Here is a 14,457-nt window from a genome sequence, read left to right as displayed (position 1 = left end):
TTGCATAAGAAGAAGTACCTGTGGCCCAGGCTGCCTCATCCCTGGCAATGTTCAAGGCCAGGCTGGATGCAGGGGCTTGGAGCAACCTGCTCTAGTGAAGTTGCCCTGCTTCCGTATACTGCGACACACCATCTTTGCACCATCCACTGACGTTCACAGTTGGAAGTCCCTGTTTTCCATCACTCCCATTCCGAGAAGGAAAACTTTGTCATTTTACAGTAGCTGCCTTTTCCACCAGGATTATTTGCCATTTCCTTCCCAGTCATTTCTTTCCTCCATAATTAATGTCTAATGGTTCTCCACATACACATTCAGCCAGAAAGCCAAAAGTGACTCAGACAAAGCAAACAAATGCTCTGCAGCTTATCCAAGTGTTTCAAGCCTCTGCGGATAACACAAGGCTAAGAAAGGTAATGAGGAAGAAAGCATCCAATACTTCTATAAAGAGACACTTCATTAAGGTAATTAAGGCAGCCATTTAAAGGATTATTAACACACAAAAGAAATTATGCAACGGGCTTTTGGGCAGACTCACTAGTATTTTATGGTGCCTTTAAGAAATAAAGTGGTTTAATAAGCTTTTGAAAGGAAAGACTCGTTTGTTGGCAAAGGATGGAGCCTTTCCTGCACTGGGGAAGAGCATATTCGGGGTCTTTGTGATTATTTTGTGAGGAGATGAGTTGTTCTTTGGGCTTTTTAAGGGACAATGAGTATTTCTAGTGAGCTGGCAAATAACTGAATTAGCTGGTTAAATTGTGCTGGTTTAAAGTGATGTTCTATTGCTCCAAAGCACCCACTGAAATCACATAGATCAGTGTTGGAACCACAGTAGTCACTGTCACCATTCCACTACAAATGCAACAGTGAAGCTTTAAGACTCTTAAAAACATACGAAACCCCTAGAAAGACGCTAGTTTAGACTTCACAAACCTCCTCTTCTGAGGAAGGGCTTTCTCCCATCATCCTTCAGTGATTAATGCCAGTCCTTATTGAACCACGGGCAATCTAACACAGATATCACCAGTGCTAAAATCACTAGAGCCAAGCATGACTGATGTCACCTCCATCTGTAAGTTAAACACACCATACCATTGCCCTGCAAGCCTTTCTCTAAGCTGGGTTTTCTAGAGGAAAATGCGTGGTTAATGAAGAATGAAGCACACAACAGCTCTGAAGAGACATGACACACTTCTCAAATCCCTTAATTAACTTAGGGAGCCTAAAGGGGTTTGCTACGTGCTCAGGTACTGCTCCGACCCCACCACAGTGGTTGCAGAGCCTCAACCCTCCCGGCACTGTGTGGATTTGCTTGTGCTGATAGAAGAGATGCCAAGGGATAAATGAGACATCCAGGCTGCAGGAGTACAACTATTCCAAGCATTTTGACAAGGATCCCTCCCACCTCTGTTCTTTCTTGTGGATATGTTCTGCTTTAAACGGATTTAATTGAAATTATAACCTCATAAATGTAACATAGTCCTGTTGTTTTCTTGCTGCTTCCCCAGAAATCCTTTTCCACCCTCTTTTGGGCCCATTCCCGGCATAACTCTGCAGGCACAACACAGAGCAGGCACTTCCGCAGCACCCAGTGCCTGGGGAGCGATGCGCTCATGAACGTGTCCACTTCAGATGTGCCTTTGCCTCCACCTCCAGTGCTCTTGTGTTCTTTTCTTAACTTACAGACACGGAACAAAGCCAAGTACTCTTCCAGATCTGCCCTGTGTCGGTTTGAGAGTCCTTCCAGAGCACACCACTGAGATGAGTCTGATGCAAGAGCCCCTTAGAGCCGCAACACAGCAGCGTCAGGGGGATTAAAACCAACACAGCCATAACCCCGCAGCCATAAAACCTGACCCCACCTCTCTGCTGACGGGCACTGAGAGCAGCAGGCTGGCACGGCTGAGCAGCGCACCCAGGCCTGATTCGGCTCTGCGTGCCCTCAGGGCAGCCATTTTACCTCAGCGTGGCCGAGCCCCAGCCCTGCCGCCTGCCCGGCAGCAGCACCCGCTCCTGGGCGCACGGAGCGGGGCCCGAGCGGGGACATAGCCGAGCAACCCCCGCGGCAGCACGGGCGGACCCGGGGCACCGCCATCACCATCACCCCCACTGCCACCACGGCACCCCCCCACCCGCGCGGTGCATTGTGGGACACACCCCGCGCTTGGCGCCAAGAGCCGCCGCGGTGCATTGTGGGACACACCCTCCCCTGCCCCGGCCGGGACTTTTTGGCGCGGACGCCGCAGCGGACGTGACGTCATACGGCCTGCCGCTGTAAAAGCCGCTGTCGGCCGTTGCGTTGCTCCCTCACCGCGGGCACCGGGAGCCTCCCGGGGAAGAACCGGGCCCGCTGCGGCCTCCCGCGGAGGAACCGAGCTGCCAGCGCGCGTTCGGCTGCTCCGGGTGGAGCCGTTGAGGGGCTAGAAAAGAGGGACTTCTTTTCACCGGATCCGCGCATGCGCGTTATAGAGGAGTGAGGACGCGGCGGAAGACACCGGCTCCCGCTTCATTCTGCGTGGGCGCGGGAGGTGCTGCGGCCCGGGGTGAAATCAGTGCGCGCATTCCGAGCGTGAGGGAGCCGCGGTCGCCATTTTGAAGCGGTGTTTGGGGAAGGCGGCGCGCTCGCTCCCGTGTGCCCAGCCCGGCCCCGTGCCCGCCGCCCGCCCGCTCCCTGCGCCCCGGCCCTGCACCGCCGCAGCCATTGCCGACCTTGCCATGTCCGGAGGGGGCGTGATCCGCGGCCCAGCCGGCAACAACGACTGCCGCATCTACGTGGGGAATCTACCCCCCGACATCCGCACCAAGGACATCGAGGACGTCTTCTACAAGTACGGGGCCATCCGCGACATCGACCTCAAGAACCGCCGCGGGGGCCCGCCCTTCGCCTTCGTCGAGTTTGAGGACCCCAGGTGAGACCCCCACAGCCTCCCCCCATAGGGCAGGGCGGCCCGGAACCCACTGCGGCCTGCCCGTGTGCGTGTCCCACAGCGCTGGGCCCGAGGCGGGGGCAGCCGCCCGCGCTGCCGCTCCCCGCCCTGCAGCCCCGGCTCCTTGCGCCGCGGTAACGGGCCCCGCGCCGTTGCGGGTGTCGGGGGCCCATGGAGGGGGGCGCCGGGCGGGCGGGAAGCGGGAACAAAGGCGGGGGGGCGGTGCATGGGCAGGGCGGGGCGGGCGGCCGCGCTCACCGCCCCGTCCCGTCCCGCAGGGACGCGGAGGACGCCGTCTACGGGCGGGACGGCTACGATTACGATGGGTATCGCCTCCGCGTGGAGTTCCCTCGGAGCGGCCGGGGCACCGGCAGAGGTGGCGGCGGCGGCGGAGGGGGTGGAGCCCCCCGGGGCAGGTACGGCCCCCCGTCCCGGCGCTCGGAGTACAGAGTGATCGTCTCGGGTGAGTCCTTGCTCTCATTTTCTTAACCCCAGTGCTCCCCCGGGGTCCTCCAGGCAGGCTTCCCAGCGGAGAGGTGGTGCAGCTCCAAGTTGTTTTGCCTCGTATAGCCTGGGAGGAACGCTGTGCCTGCGAGCATCCCCTCTAGGCACGCTGTCTGCTTCCTCAACAGCCTCTGTCGATTCCTTTGAGCTGATGCTGTAGCTACACGAGGCTAGAGTACAACTCGGTTTTAAAGTCGCTCCTTGCTTTTTACATAGGGCTGCCTCCAAGTGGAAGTTGGCAGGATTTAAAGGATCACATGCGTGAAGCAGGTGATGTATGTTATGCTGATGTTTTCCGAGATGGCACTGGTGTCGTGGAGTTTGTACGGAAGGAAGATATGACCTACGCTGTGCGAAAACTGGATAACACTAAATTTAGATCTCATGAGGTAGGTTTCATACTTTCTTTGGCCAGAATTGGATACAAGGGGCTTAACAGTAGGATTTGAAGGTAAGGAACGTGTGGTGTTCGTTTATATACAAAGCGGCTGAGTAAGTCTGTGGTCAGTTTGTCAGGAGATAGGCTTTAAAGCTTTGTCTGTTTCCGTGCTGCTAGTAAACAATATCTGCAGTCTGTCAGCATGCCTAAAAAGATGGCCCTAAAGCCTAGACTTTTCAATCGAAAGTTCTGTCTATTCAATAGGGAGAAACTGCCTACATCCGTGTTAAAGTTGATGGCCCAAGAAGTCCAAGCTATGGAAGATCTCGGTCACGCAGCCGTAGTCGTAGCAGAAGCCGTAGTCGAAGCAACAGCAGAAGCCGCAGTTATTCCCCAAGAAGAAGCAGAGGATCTCCACGCTACTCTCCCCGCCACAGCAGATCCCGATCTCGCACATAAGCGATCACTAGCTCTGATCTTTTTGTAGAAGCCCATGTTGTACACAGTTTTCCTTTAGTACAGTCTTTCATTATCCTCTTTTTTTTTTTTAATTCCAACTGTTTTACTCGAATTGGCTAAAGTGTTGAATTGCATTCTTGTGTAAAATCCCTAGTGAGTATTTGCTCCTTCACATCGACATTCCCCTCATGTCTTTGGTAAATTGTATTTTAATTGATGTCAGTCAGGATTGTTTCGGTTTAGTTTCTAGTTCAAATACCAACATTCTTGGAGCTGTGGTATTGCTGTGTAAATGTCTCAGTGTTCAGCTATGGTTTATACGAGCTGGGGATGTTGGGATGTTTGTGGCTAACTTGTCTCTTCTGGGGGATCTTATATTTTATCTTGCCTTTTCGTGTGTCTTTCTGTAGACATATCTGAAGAGATGGATTAAGAATGCTTTGGATTAAAGGATTGTGGAGCACATGTCAATCATTTTAGGATTGTCAAAAGGAGGATTGAGGAGGATCAGATCAATAATGGAGGCAATGGTATGACTCCAAGTGCTATTGTCACAGATGAACTTGGCAGTATTGACCTTATACTGAGAGTCAGGCTAATGGAGCGCGTGCACCTCTGTGTCACGTCAGGCACGGTCTAGTTACCGCAGGCTACAATTGCTCTTTGCTTTAAAACTCTTCTTTTGGGGGGGCAATTGTGGCTAAATACTTGCTTTTGTTTATTCTCTAGTCCATTATTCCATTCTATTTTTAGGTTTTTTAAGGAATAAACCGGGTCGGGGGTGGGAGTTTTGGTTTACTTTGTCATGTAGCATTTGGTTACAAGTGTTAAATGTTCTGTAGTATTTGTGCACTTGTAGTAGATCAAAGGGTATCTTTAAATCGGAGTATAATATCAATACTGCTAAAATCTGCATGTCCTCTGTGTGACTGATACAGCGTTGCTATTGCATTTCTTAAAGTATCAGACTGAAAGCAAAAATACAACCAACAACTTAGACAACCAAGTGGGGAATAACTTAAAGTCTCAGCCCTGCCCCCTCAGACTAATTGTCAATTGACTCACCGATCCGTTTGCGAGCTCCAGTTCCCAGCGTTCCCTTCCAGCCGGGAATGCTGTTGTAGCTCAGGCCTGCAGCAGGTGGATAGTGTTAGCAGTTAAAGCTCTTCCAGTTTCGTAGCCGTTTTTTGCGACCACAAAGCCGTGCGAGCGATGAGTATGTTGGCATTTTCAGTTGACATATTGTAAATATGACAGATGTTTCCTCCCAGTAGTAATTAACATTTCTAAGAAAGAATTATCTGAGCATCACCATTCACGAGTTTGTTTTGGGGAATTGATAGTTATTACTGTACATCTCTGTTAATTGATGGCAAACATAACTGATCATTCCCCAGAATCCTATTTTTTCATTACAGTATCTAACTTTTTGCCTCCTCTTTTTTGGTTTTGCTGGTTATAAAGGTTTGGATTGGAGAGGGCTCACTGGATCCCAATCCTTGGAGCTGGATCATTGGATTCAAATCATAATGTGGATAGGATAGGGAGGCTGAATTACAAGGATTCATGGAGCGGGATCAGATTACCAGGAACATAGGAGTGGATTCCTGCCCCAACCAAACCGCACTCGTGTGGAGTCTTTTTGTTATTCAACTCAATTGGCTATTCCAAAGATACCTTTTTTTTTTTCCTATTTTTGACGATGGGAGCCCTTAAGATGCACGATGGAGTTTTTCCATGGTTTTTGGTAAAAGGAGCAAAGCGAGGACCTGGAGAGGTGCGTTGGAGCGATCTCCTTGGAAGGATTCAGCACGAGTAGATGGTAAACGCTTAAAGGGGAAAAAGGGGGGGGTTGTTTAAAACATAAAACCGAAGTCATTTCTCTAAATTTAATGACCAATTGGAGTTAAAGATTGAGCAGGTTTTCAATTGGCTTCTGCCTTTTTCTTTTCCTTTAACAAATAAAATTTTTACAGAAACACACACCCGGGGGTTGTGGTTTGTTGCCAAGCTGAGGGCTCCGCTCGCCATCACGGCCCCGCTCGGCTGCACAAAAGCCTTTTGTGCTCCACAGAGATGTAGTGTTCACAGGAAGCGCTGGTGTTTGAGCTGCTCCCAAAGAAAGGGCTCCGTTCCCTGGGAAATGGGTGGAATTTATTACAGGAGAAGGGGGAAAGAAAGACTTCTCGCTGCTTAAAAGAGGATGTGTTAATATTCATGTTGCCTGTGATACTCAAGGGAAAATGGGAGGTTCGGCAGGCTCTGTGCTGGCCCTGCAGTCCTCTTGAGGGCAAATGGGATGTGCAGACCTTGGTGGTGGCTGGAGGCAGCAAGTGAAGATGATTACAGAGGAGCTGATGTAATCTGGTCACAGTCATCCCCAACATCCAGCCTGGGAATGTGGCTCCTTTCTTGTGTGGTGACTCTCATCGCTTAGTATGAAGTCCATGAAAATTCCTTTGGTTATCAAAGTTTGTGTGAAACTTGCAGGGAATTAAAGCGTCAGTGTGGAGCACAGGGGTTGTGGTTCTGCACAGTGTAAGTGTGGTGTACAGGGCTGTCCTGGGGAGCACAGGCTGGGTGGTTGGGTCACTGTTTAAGTGGGTACCTTGGGTTTGTGCGGCTGGGGCTGGGTTTTGGTAGCAGGGGGCTGCAGGGATGGCTCCTGTGAGAAGCTGCTGGTAGCTTCCCCAGTGTCTGATGGCACCAATGCCAGCCAGCTCCAAGATGGATCTGCCTCTGGCCAAGGCTGAGCCCTCGGGGGTGGAGATGGCACCTCTGGGATCATGCGTTTAAGCAGATGGATAAAGTCCTGCACAACAGCAGCTGGAAGAGAGAGGAAGAGCTCTGCAGACACCAAGACACACTCAGTGCAGGAGGAGGGAGAAGGTGCTCCAGGCACCAGAGCAGGGATTCCCTGCAGCCCCTGGAGGTGCAGCAGGGGGATTCCCAAAGGAAGCTGTGAGCATGTGGGGAAACCTGTGCAGAAGCAGGGTCGAGGCAGGACCTGTGGTCCCATGGAGAGAGGAGCCTATGCTGGAGCGGGGATGAGCGTGAGGAGCCAAAGACGTGTCTATGAGATGTACTCTCAAACAATTACTGATTGATGGCAAAGCCCTGTGCCTGAGGGCAAGGTAAGAGCCATGCTGCACACAGAATGCACTTGGCTGCTGGAGTGGTTGTGGGACAATGCTGGGTGGGAAGAGCTGTGGGGATGAGTGGGATGGGGAGCAGGAAGGTGGGGTGGCTCTTGCCAGAGAGGTTTGTTTGTCGGGGAGTGGAGGGGGCAGCGTGTGCTCGATGGCATGTAGGTGTGTGCTGTTGGAGGGGAAGTTGGCCTGAAAAACCCCAAACCCTTGTGTGGCCTGAGCTCAAGGAAGGTGAAATGGGAGCGGCTTTAAAGCAGTGTTTGAGTGCGCTCAGGGAAACAAAACCTCTTCTTGCACAAAAGGAAACCTGAAGAGTTTGGTTTGAATTGGAGTGGTGCTTGGAGCGGATCCCTCTTGACTGCCGAGGGGCTGGGAAGAAGGGGACCTTCATGGGGTAGGAGGAGTGAAGGAGGCTGAGACCCTCAGGGATGGAGGGGCTAAAGGCCCCTCTTCGAAACACGAGGGTCTGGGTTCTGACGCAGGGAGTCCAATGGCACTGGGCATAAGGAGCTGATTAATGTGCCGAGGCACTAATTGAAGAGGTGGTTCAGCTGATTTCAAGACACAGCAGGACCTGTACAAGCTCTGAAGGGGTTGCAGCGTGGTAAGAAGCATCACCTCGTGGGAAGGCCCTTCCTCCCTGGCACAGGAGGGCACCAGATGCTGTGAGGAGGAGGAGGAGGAAACACCAGTGTTCCTCCACGTTGGGATTTGTGGACCAGATCACCTTTGTGCCAAGCTTTTAACACTGAGTTCTCAAAGACCTGATGGGGGGTTTTATCCCTGCAAGGAGGCTGCCGGCCCTCCCTGCTGGGTGGGAATGCTGTGTTTTCACTTGGAAAAGGGGAATGGCGGAATGCTGGAGTTCCTTCTTTCTACCCTGAGGGAAGAGATGTGGGGCTGCTGCAGCTGATCCATGTCCCTGCTTTTAACGCAACGGTGCTGGAGCAGCTCTGCTGTTCCTGTGCAGGGGAATCTGCTTTTCCTGATGATCCTGCGCTTCCCATAGTGCTGCTTTGGTACAGCTGAGGGCAATTGTCCTCCCTGGGGCTGCGTGGTCCCTCTGTGCCGCCCTGGCTCCACGCAGCTGCCTGTTGGCAGCCCAGCACTGCTGGCATTGTGCAGGCACTTTGGGAAGCGCAGCGGTGAGGGAGGGAATCTGTCCTTAATCCCACTGGTAGCAGAGCGCTTCATAAACCTGAAATGGGTGGAAAAGTTGTGGTTTCTCCCAGAAACCACGGTTTGGGGGGGTTTGTTGTTTTAATGAACAGAAACTTCTGCTTTAGAACAGCAGAGTCATTCATTGATCTGTTCGTATCGGTTGTGGCTTCAGGTTTCTCGCTCCTGGTAACAGCAGTTTTTAGCTGTACAGCACAATTGGAGCAGTTCCTGTGTTGGCTGAAACCAGCTCCAGTAAGGGTAGGTGCAGAATGAGCCTCGCTGCACCTGCGGCTGAATCTGTTTCAAACAGAAAGGTGAATTCTTCAGGAGGAAACACCCCATCGAATCAAGATTCCAGGCAGCTCCCTGTGGAACCAATGTTCCCTGACATCCCTCTCCCGCATGCCTGCAGAGGTGAGTCAGACTTGCAGGGCTTCATGTAAGCAGCCACACTGTGTGCTCCTTGAAGGGCACAGAGCCTCGCCTGCCCCTCGGCCATAGAATCCTGGAATGGGTTGGGTTGAAGGGACCTTAAAGCCCATCCTAATTCCCTGCCACGGGCACGGACACCTTCCCTGCTCCAAGCCCCTGTGTCCAACCTGGCCTTGAACACTGCCAGGGATGGGGCCGCCACAGCTCCTCTGTGCCCTGTTCCCGGTGATGCGAGGGTCCAGGCTCAGCCTGTTCCTGCCCCTTCCCCACCGGAGCGCTGCGTGTGTGTGCAACAGTTGTAGGGCCATTAGCATAATTTTATGCACTAATTTGTGTAATCATTAAAGAGCTGAGAAGGGCATTGTTCGCATGAGTAATTACCTCGCTGTTCTAATAGCTCCCGTTCATCCCGGCAGCGAGTTTCATGTTTCTGTGAGTCAGCCAAAGAGCCCTGCTTTGGCTATAACAGTGTTTTAAGCAATATCCCCCTGTTTCGCATGCCTCGGTTGTGCTCTGCGTCGCTGTGACGCAATGGAGCTGATGAGCTTACACCACGCAGATGGCTACTGGGGACGCGGGCCAGCACGGATGCAGGGCTGGAGCAGCTCTGCTCTGGAGCCAGGCTGGGAGAGCAAGGCTGGGTCAGCCTGGAGAAGAGAAGGCTCCTCAAGGGGAGACCTGAGAGCAGCTCCAGTGCCTGAAGGGGCTGCAGGAAAGCTGGAGAGGGGCTTGGGACAAGGGATGTAGGGACAGGCCAAGGGGAATGGCTTTAACAGCATCAGGCACGTAAGGTCAGTGCATTCAGGGAAAAACACAGCCACGGAATTAGAGCAGCCGAGGCAGCGAGGAAATCCGGGCGCTAATCCCTGATCTTTCACTGACACACGGCAAAGCCCGGGCGAGCCGGCTGCCTCCCTGCTCCCAGCCACAGCTGGAACACACGGATAATGCTGCATTACCTTCCCCGCGGGCCTGCCGTGATTAAGAGCGGAGAAGAGCTCACAAATCCTTCGGGAGAGGGAACGGTGGGGATTAGTGCCCGGCTGGAGGGCCGCGGTCCCCCTGCACCCGCTTGTGCCTTTGCCAGCGCCGTGCCCCATTTTCCTTATTCTTTGTTGTTTACTCTTTTCCCAGGGCCCGGGTGTTGGTTAATCCCATTTGGCAGCTATGGATCGTCTCCACGACAATCGATGGTTGTGCATTCGGCTGCATCGCTCAGCTGATCCCACAGGAATGAGCATCCAGCACCAGCAGGAGCCTCGGGCACAGCATCCCTGCTCCACAGGCAGGGACACCTCCCACTGGAGCAGCTTGCTCCAAGCCCCTGTGTCCAACCTGGCCTTGAGCCCTGCCAGGGATGGGGCAGCCACAGCTTCTCTGGGCACCCTGTGCCAGCGCCTCAGCACCCTCACAGGGAAGAGCTTCTGCCTAAGAGCTCATCTCAGTCTCCCCTCTGGCAGGTTAAAGCCATTCCCCTTGGCCTGTCCCTACATCCCTTGTCCAAAGCCCCTCTCCAGGTTTCCTGCAGCCCCTTCAGGCACTGGAGCTGCTCTCAGGTCTCCCCTTCAGGAGCCTTCTCCTCTCCAGGCTGACCCAGCCCAGCTCCAGAGCAGAGCTGCTCCAGCCCTCACAGCAGCTCCATGGCCTCCTCTGGACTCGCTCCAACAGCTCCACGTCCTCCTTATATCTGCATATCTCTGTAAAACATGCATGTGTATAAACACGTTAATATACATGTACCAACCTATATGTATAAATTATATACATGCATAGAACTGAGTATTTGATGCTAAGCATGGGCAATCCTCACTGCACAGCACCAGTGCCCTGGCACTGTGCATCTCTCCGTATACCGCTTGCTCTGGGGTGTCCCTGGTGAGCGCACCCACAGCGCGCAGCCCCATTTAGAGCAGGGGCAATCACTTCGCACATGCCTGAGGACAGCCTCAAAGCAGGAGCTTCCCCTGCCCCTCGTCTCCATCGGTGCAGCCAACGACAGCAGCTTCTTGGTGGGAAGAGCAGCTGTGATGGAGACACCCAAAATAACACCCAAGGGCAGGGGATGAGGAGCGCGGTGCAGCTCCGCTGCAAGGTGCAGAGGGCAGATTAGCCCAGGCACAGCTGAGGACAAGGAGGTGGGAAGAGATAACGGCACTCTCCCTGCTAAACATAGCCAGGATGGCTCCTGGCCCCGCCGCAGCGCTGAGCATCACTCACGGCTATGGGAGATGGGAGCCAGGGTGCTGTGTGCCATAAAGGCAAAGCTCGGGCTGCAGGAAGGCAGGGATCTGCCTGTCTTTGGGATGGTGCTGGATTCAGAGGGATGGCAGAGAGGGAGGAGGATGATATTCCAGGGAAGCGGGAGGGTTTCCCATAGCAGGACAGCCGGGAAGGGAGTGTTCAGAACTGCACGGATCGGCCATGGCAGGGCTGTTTGGGATGGGAATGCTTTCACCAGGGAATGCTCGACAGCACGGAGCAGCTGTAACACTGTTCCTGCCTGGCTCTTGGGGAGCCCTGGGCTGGTGAATGTGTGTGATGGGAGCTGACACCCAGCTCCATATGGACCTGGGAGTCTCTCTGCCACCCTTGGCATCACACTGGCTTTTCCGTGTCCTTCCTATGCACATGGCTGCAGCAGCAGCACCTCAAAAGTTTGGTGCTAAACACATGAAAACAGGGAATGCAGCGGTATTCCCGCAGGCTCCTGCTTAGGAGGCTCCTTCCCTTTGATAGCTCCTTGCTGCTCCTCCGTGGATTGCCATCACGCCTCTCCGCAGCGATCCAGCCGAGCCGGCTGGTGAATTCCTGCATCCTATTTTCCTCCTCTGAAAACTGGAGCGATCCTTCAGATGTGCTAATTATGGGAAGGCGACGGCGCGCTCTGCACCAGCAGCAGCAGCAGTGCTGCCTCCGAGCCCCAGGGCTGGTGCGTGTGGTGGTCCTGGCATTGGTACTCAATGGCACAGGATGGAGAGTGGATGGGTGGCAGCAGGGGATGGCTGTGGGCAGCCATATGGCAAAAGCCTTCCCTTTCCCTCTGCATGCAAACACGCTCTTTACCCCTGCAGCACCTCCTATCCGTGTTTGCTGCAGGTCAAGGATGCGCTTGTCCAGCAGGCAGTGGGATGCTCTTTGGAGGATGCTGCCCCATCCCATGGTGTAGCTGGCACAGGGCAGCCGTGCTGGCGGCTGAGCCTGCAGTGCGTGCTCCCCGCTGACGTGTGTTACTGTCTCTTTTTAGCTTCCCTAATCACTTGGAGAGGGAAGTTGAAGCTGCAAAGAGAGACGCCAGAGAAGACACGAGCTGGGGAAGCAGCTGAAGGGAAGCTGCCTGCAGGGAGCACATTCTGTCACTGCAGCTTATTTACACACTCGAGGGCTCTTCAGCCCCACGGAGCTGTGGAATCCACTCGAGGAGCAGAGACAAACAGAGAGGGGCTCCTCCAGCACTGAAATGTCCAATGTGTTCTATTCTGAGCGATGCACACGCAAGCTCAACACAGGAAGCAGAGCACGGCGTGCCAGAGATAGGGGCTGGGAAGGTGCTGGGTGAGGAGGGTCCCTGCCATGGGACCCAGCCCATCAGCTCTATAACCATGGGAAGTGTGCAGAGAGCAGATGTTATGACTTTATCACTCATGTCCACGACAGTCCACGCGGGTTCTGCAAGGATAACAGGATAAAATGACTAGAGTTTAGATGGAATTCAGAGTTTAGCCCTTCTGGGCTCCTGGATGGAGGGGAGCTGCATCCTTGCTGCAGCAACACCCACTGGTGCCCATCCAAACAGGCACCTTACCAAGTCCTGTGGCCGAGCACGGTGGAAGAAGCTGCTCCTCTCTGTATGAGTCGTGCCGTGAAGTGGCTTTGACACATGACCCATGGGTATTGCCTCCTCTGGAGGTGGGGCACTGGAAGCAGGGGATACCCCAGCAGCATTCCCGACACCAGCTTGGGAAGCGCTGAGCGAGAAAGGAAGGCAGGTTTGTGTTCGGAAAGGCAGGAAAGAGCACCCTGGGGATGGTTAAATGGGCCACGCATCCTGGTGCCCTAGAAATTCCCTGTGTGGGTACCCGAGCGGCAGCACTGCGTGGAGGCTGATGATGCTCTCGCTGTCCCGGCTCCATGGCTAAGGGAGCTGGAAGGTGTAAGTTAAACAGCAGAGCACCTGAAGCCACCTGTGATGTGGGTTTGTCCAAAGCAGCGCTGCTGTAATGAAGATGGGGAGTTTGCAAATCAAACCTTTGTTTATTCTGCTTTGGGGCATATATAATGTATATGTACATCTATAATGTATATGTACATATATAATGCAAATAACGTGTTTTCAAACACTGTGGCTTTTGCATTTCCAGTTATAATTCTGGGTAAAGGGAAGCTCGTCAGGTTTGGCATAGACTTGCCCTTTATTAACAGAGCTCCTCCGAGCTCCTGCTTTGCTTTGCTCCTAACACAGCTCCTCTCCCAGTGTTGGCTGTTGTGGGACGTGCTGGGATGCCTCAGCTGCATGCTGGTGAAAGGAAAGCGGCTTCCAGCTCCGTTTTCCTCTCCTCTCACTCCATAGGAAGGGTTTGAGCTCCCAGTTTTGTTCCCGTAGCCCCTCCTCGGTTGCAAAGCCCCAAGAACGGGGCTCAGCCTCCTCCGTGCTCATCGGGATTTCTCCCATGACTCAGTGATGCTCGGGCAGTTTTCTTAGCCTTTAATTGACGCCAGCGCGAGCCCTCCCAGGTCTTCATGAACGGGCATTAACAAACCAACCCGACCAACAGGGAGGAACGTAGCCAGGAGCAGCAGCGGTGTTCCCCCTGTTCCCAAGGCATTGCTTCCCCTCGGCTCTCCTGCAGCCCCTGCTCTGCTGATAGCGGTCGCTGCTACTGGGAAAGGGCAGGAGAGGGGAATGCGGCGGTGCGCGGGGTGGAACGGAAGATGCTGTGGTTATCCCCGTGCCACAACGGGAAGAGCATCTCTGCGAGCGCAACAACCGCTCTGTGAGCGAGCTGCGAGCCGCTCGGTGTGATCCCAGCGGGGCTCAGAGCGCTCCATGTGCGAGCCCCCTTGGGCTCCTTTATTTGGGTTTGGTTTTCCCAATCCAAGGCTTTTGCAGAACAGGGTGTGTGTGGGGGGGGATCTGCGCATCCCCAGCGCCGCCCACCTGAGGCATCGGCACAGGGGGCTGCGTGGTGCCGATGGGGTGGGCAAAAGCAATCAGGCTCCATATTCCCCCAAGGGAAAAGAACCCGAGAGGGGGTCAGAGGGCTCCGGGAAGCCTCATTCCCACAAACTTCCCTCTGGGAGCACACGGACGAGAAACCCTATTACTGTTCTTTTGAACGCAAACAGAATTTGACGTCACCACTTGACCCTGGCACTGGGATTCAAGGAAAACAGCTTGCACATGGCCAGGGAGGCGTGAAACGACCGCAAGCATCCCGAGGGGAACGACGGC

The 14,457-nt window shown here is 53.9% G+C and overlaps 1 protein-coding gene across 1 annotated transcript; it reads left to right on the top strand.

Annotated features, from left to right (window-relative positions):
- The first annotated feature begins 2,542 nt into the window (after positions 1–2,542).
- On the top strand, positions 2,543–6,249 carry SRSF1 (serine and arginine rich splicing factor 1). Its single transcript, XM_061469976.1, has 4 exons — positions 2,543–2,906; positions 3,203–3,387; positions 3,645–3,817; positions 4,072–6,249. Exons 1-4 carry the CDS (start codon positions 2,713–2,715, stop codon positions 4,264–4,266), a joined length of 747 nt encoding a protein of 248 aa, XP_061325960.1. The 5' UTR covers positions 2,543–2,712; the 3' UTR covers positions 4,267–6,249.
- The last annotated feature ends 8,208 nt before the right edge of the window (positions 6,250–14,457 follow it).

Source organism: Pezoporus flaviventris, unplaced genomic scaffold (assembly GCF_033815535.1).
Source record: "Pezoporus flaviventris isolate CSIRO_AGI_PZ_B2104156 unplaced genomic scaffold, CSIRO_AGI_Pfla_v1 ptg000063l, whole genome shotgun sequence".
Taxonomy (NCBI): Eukaryota; Metazoa; Chordata; class Aves; order Psittaciformes; family Psittacidae; genus Pezoporus; species Pezoporus flaviventris.
This window is presented reverse-complemented; position numbering and strand designations above follow the sequence as displayed.

Coding starts and splice junctions, on each gene's coding strand:
- SRSF1 (XM_061469976.1), top strand. CDS start 2,713: ATGTCCGGAGGGGGCGTGATCCGCGGCCCAGCCGGCAACAACGACTGC. Junction 2,907..3,202: donor GTCGAGTTTGAGGACCCCAG/GTGAGACCCCCA, acceptor CCCGTCCCGCAG/GGACGCGGAGGACGCCGTCT. Junction 3,388..3,644: donor GTACAGAGTGATCGTCTCGG/GTGAGTCCTTGC, acceptor CTTTTTACATAG/GGCTGCCTCCAAGTGGAAGT.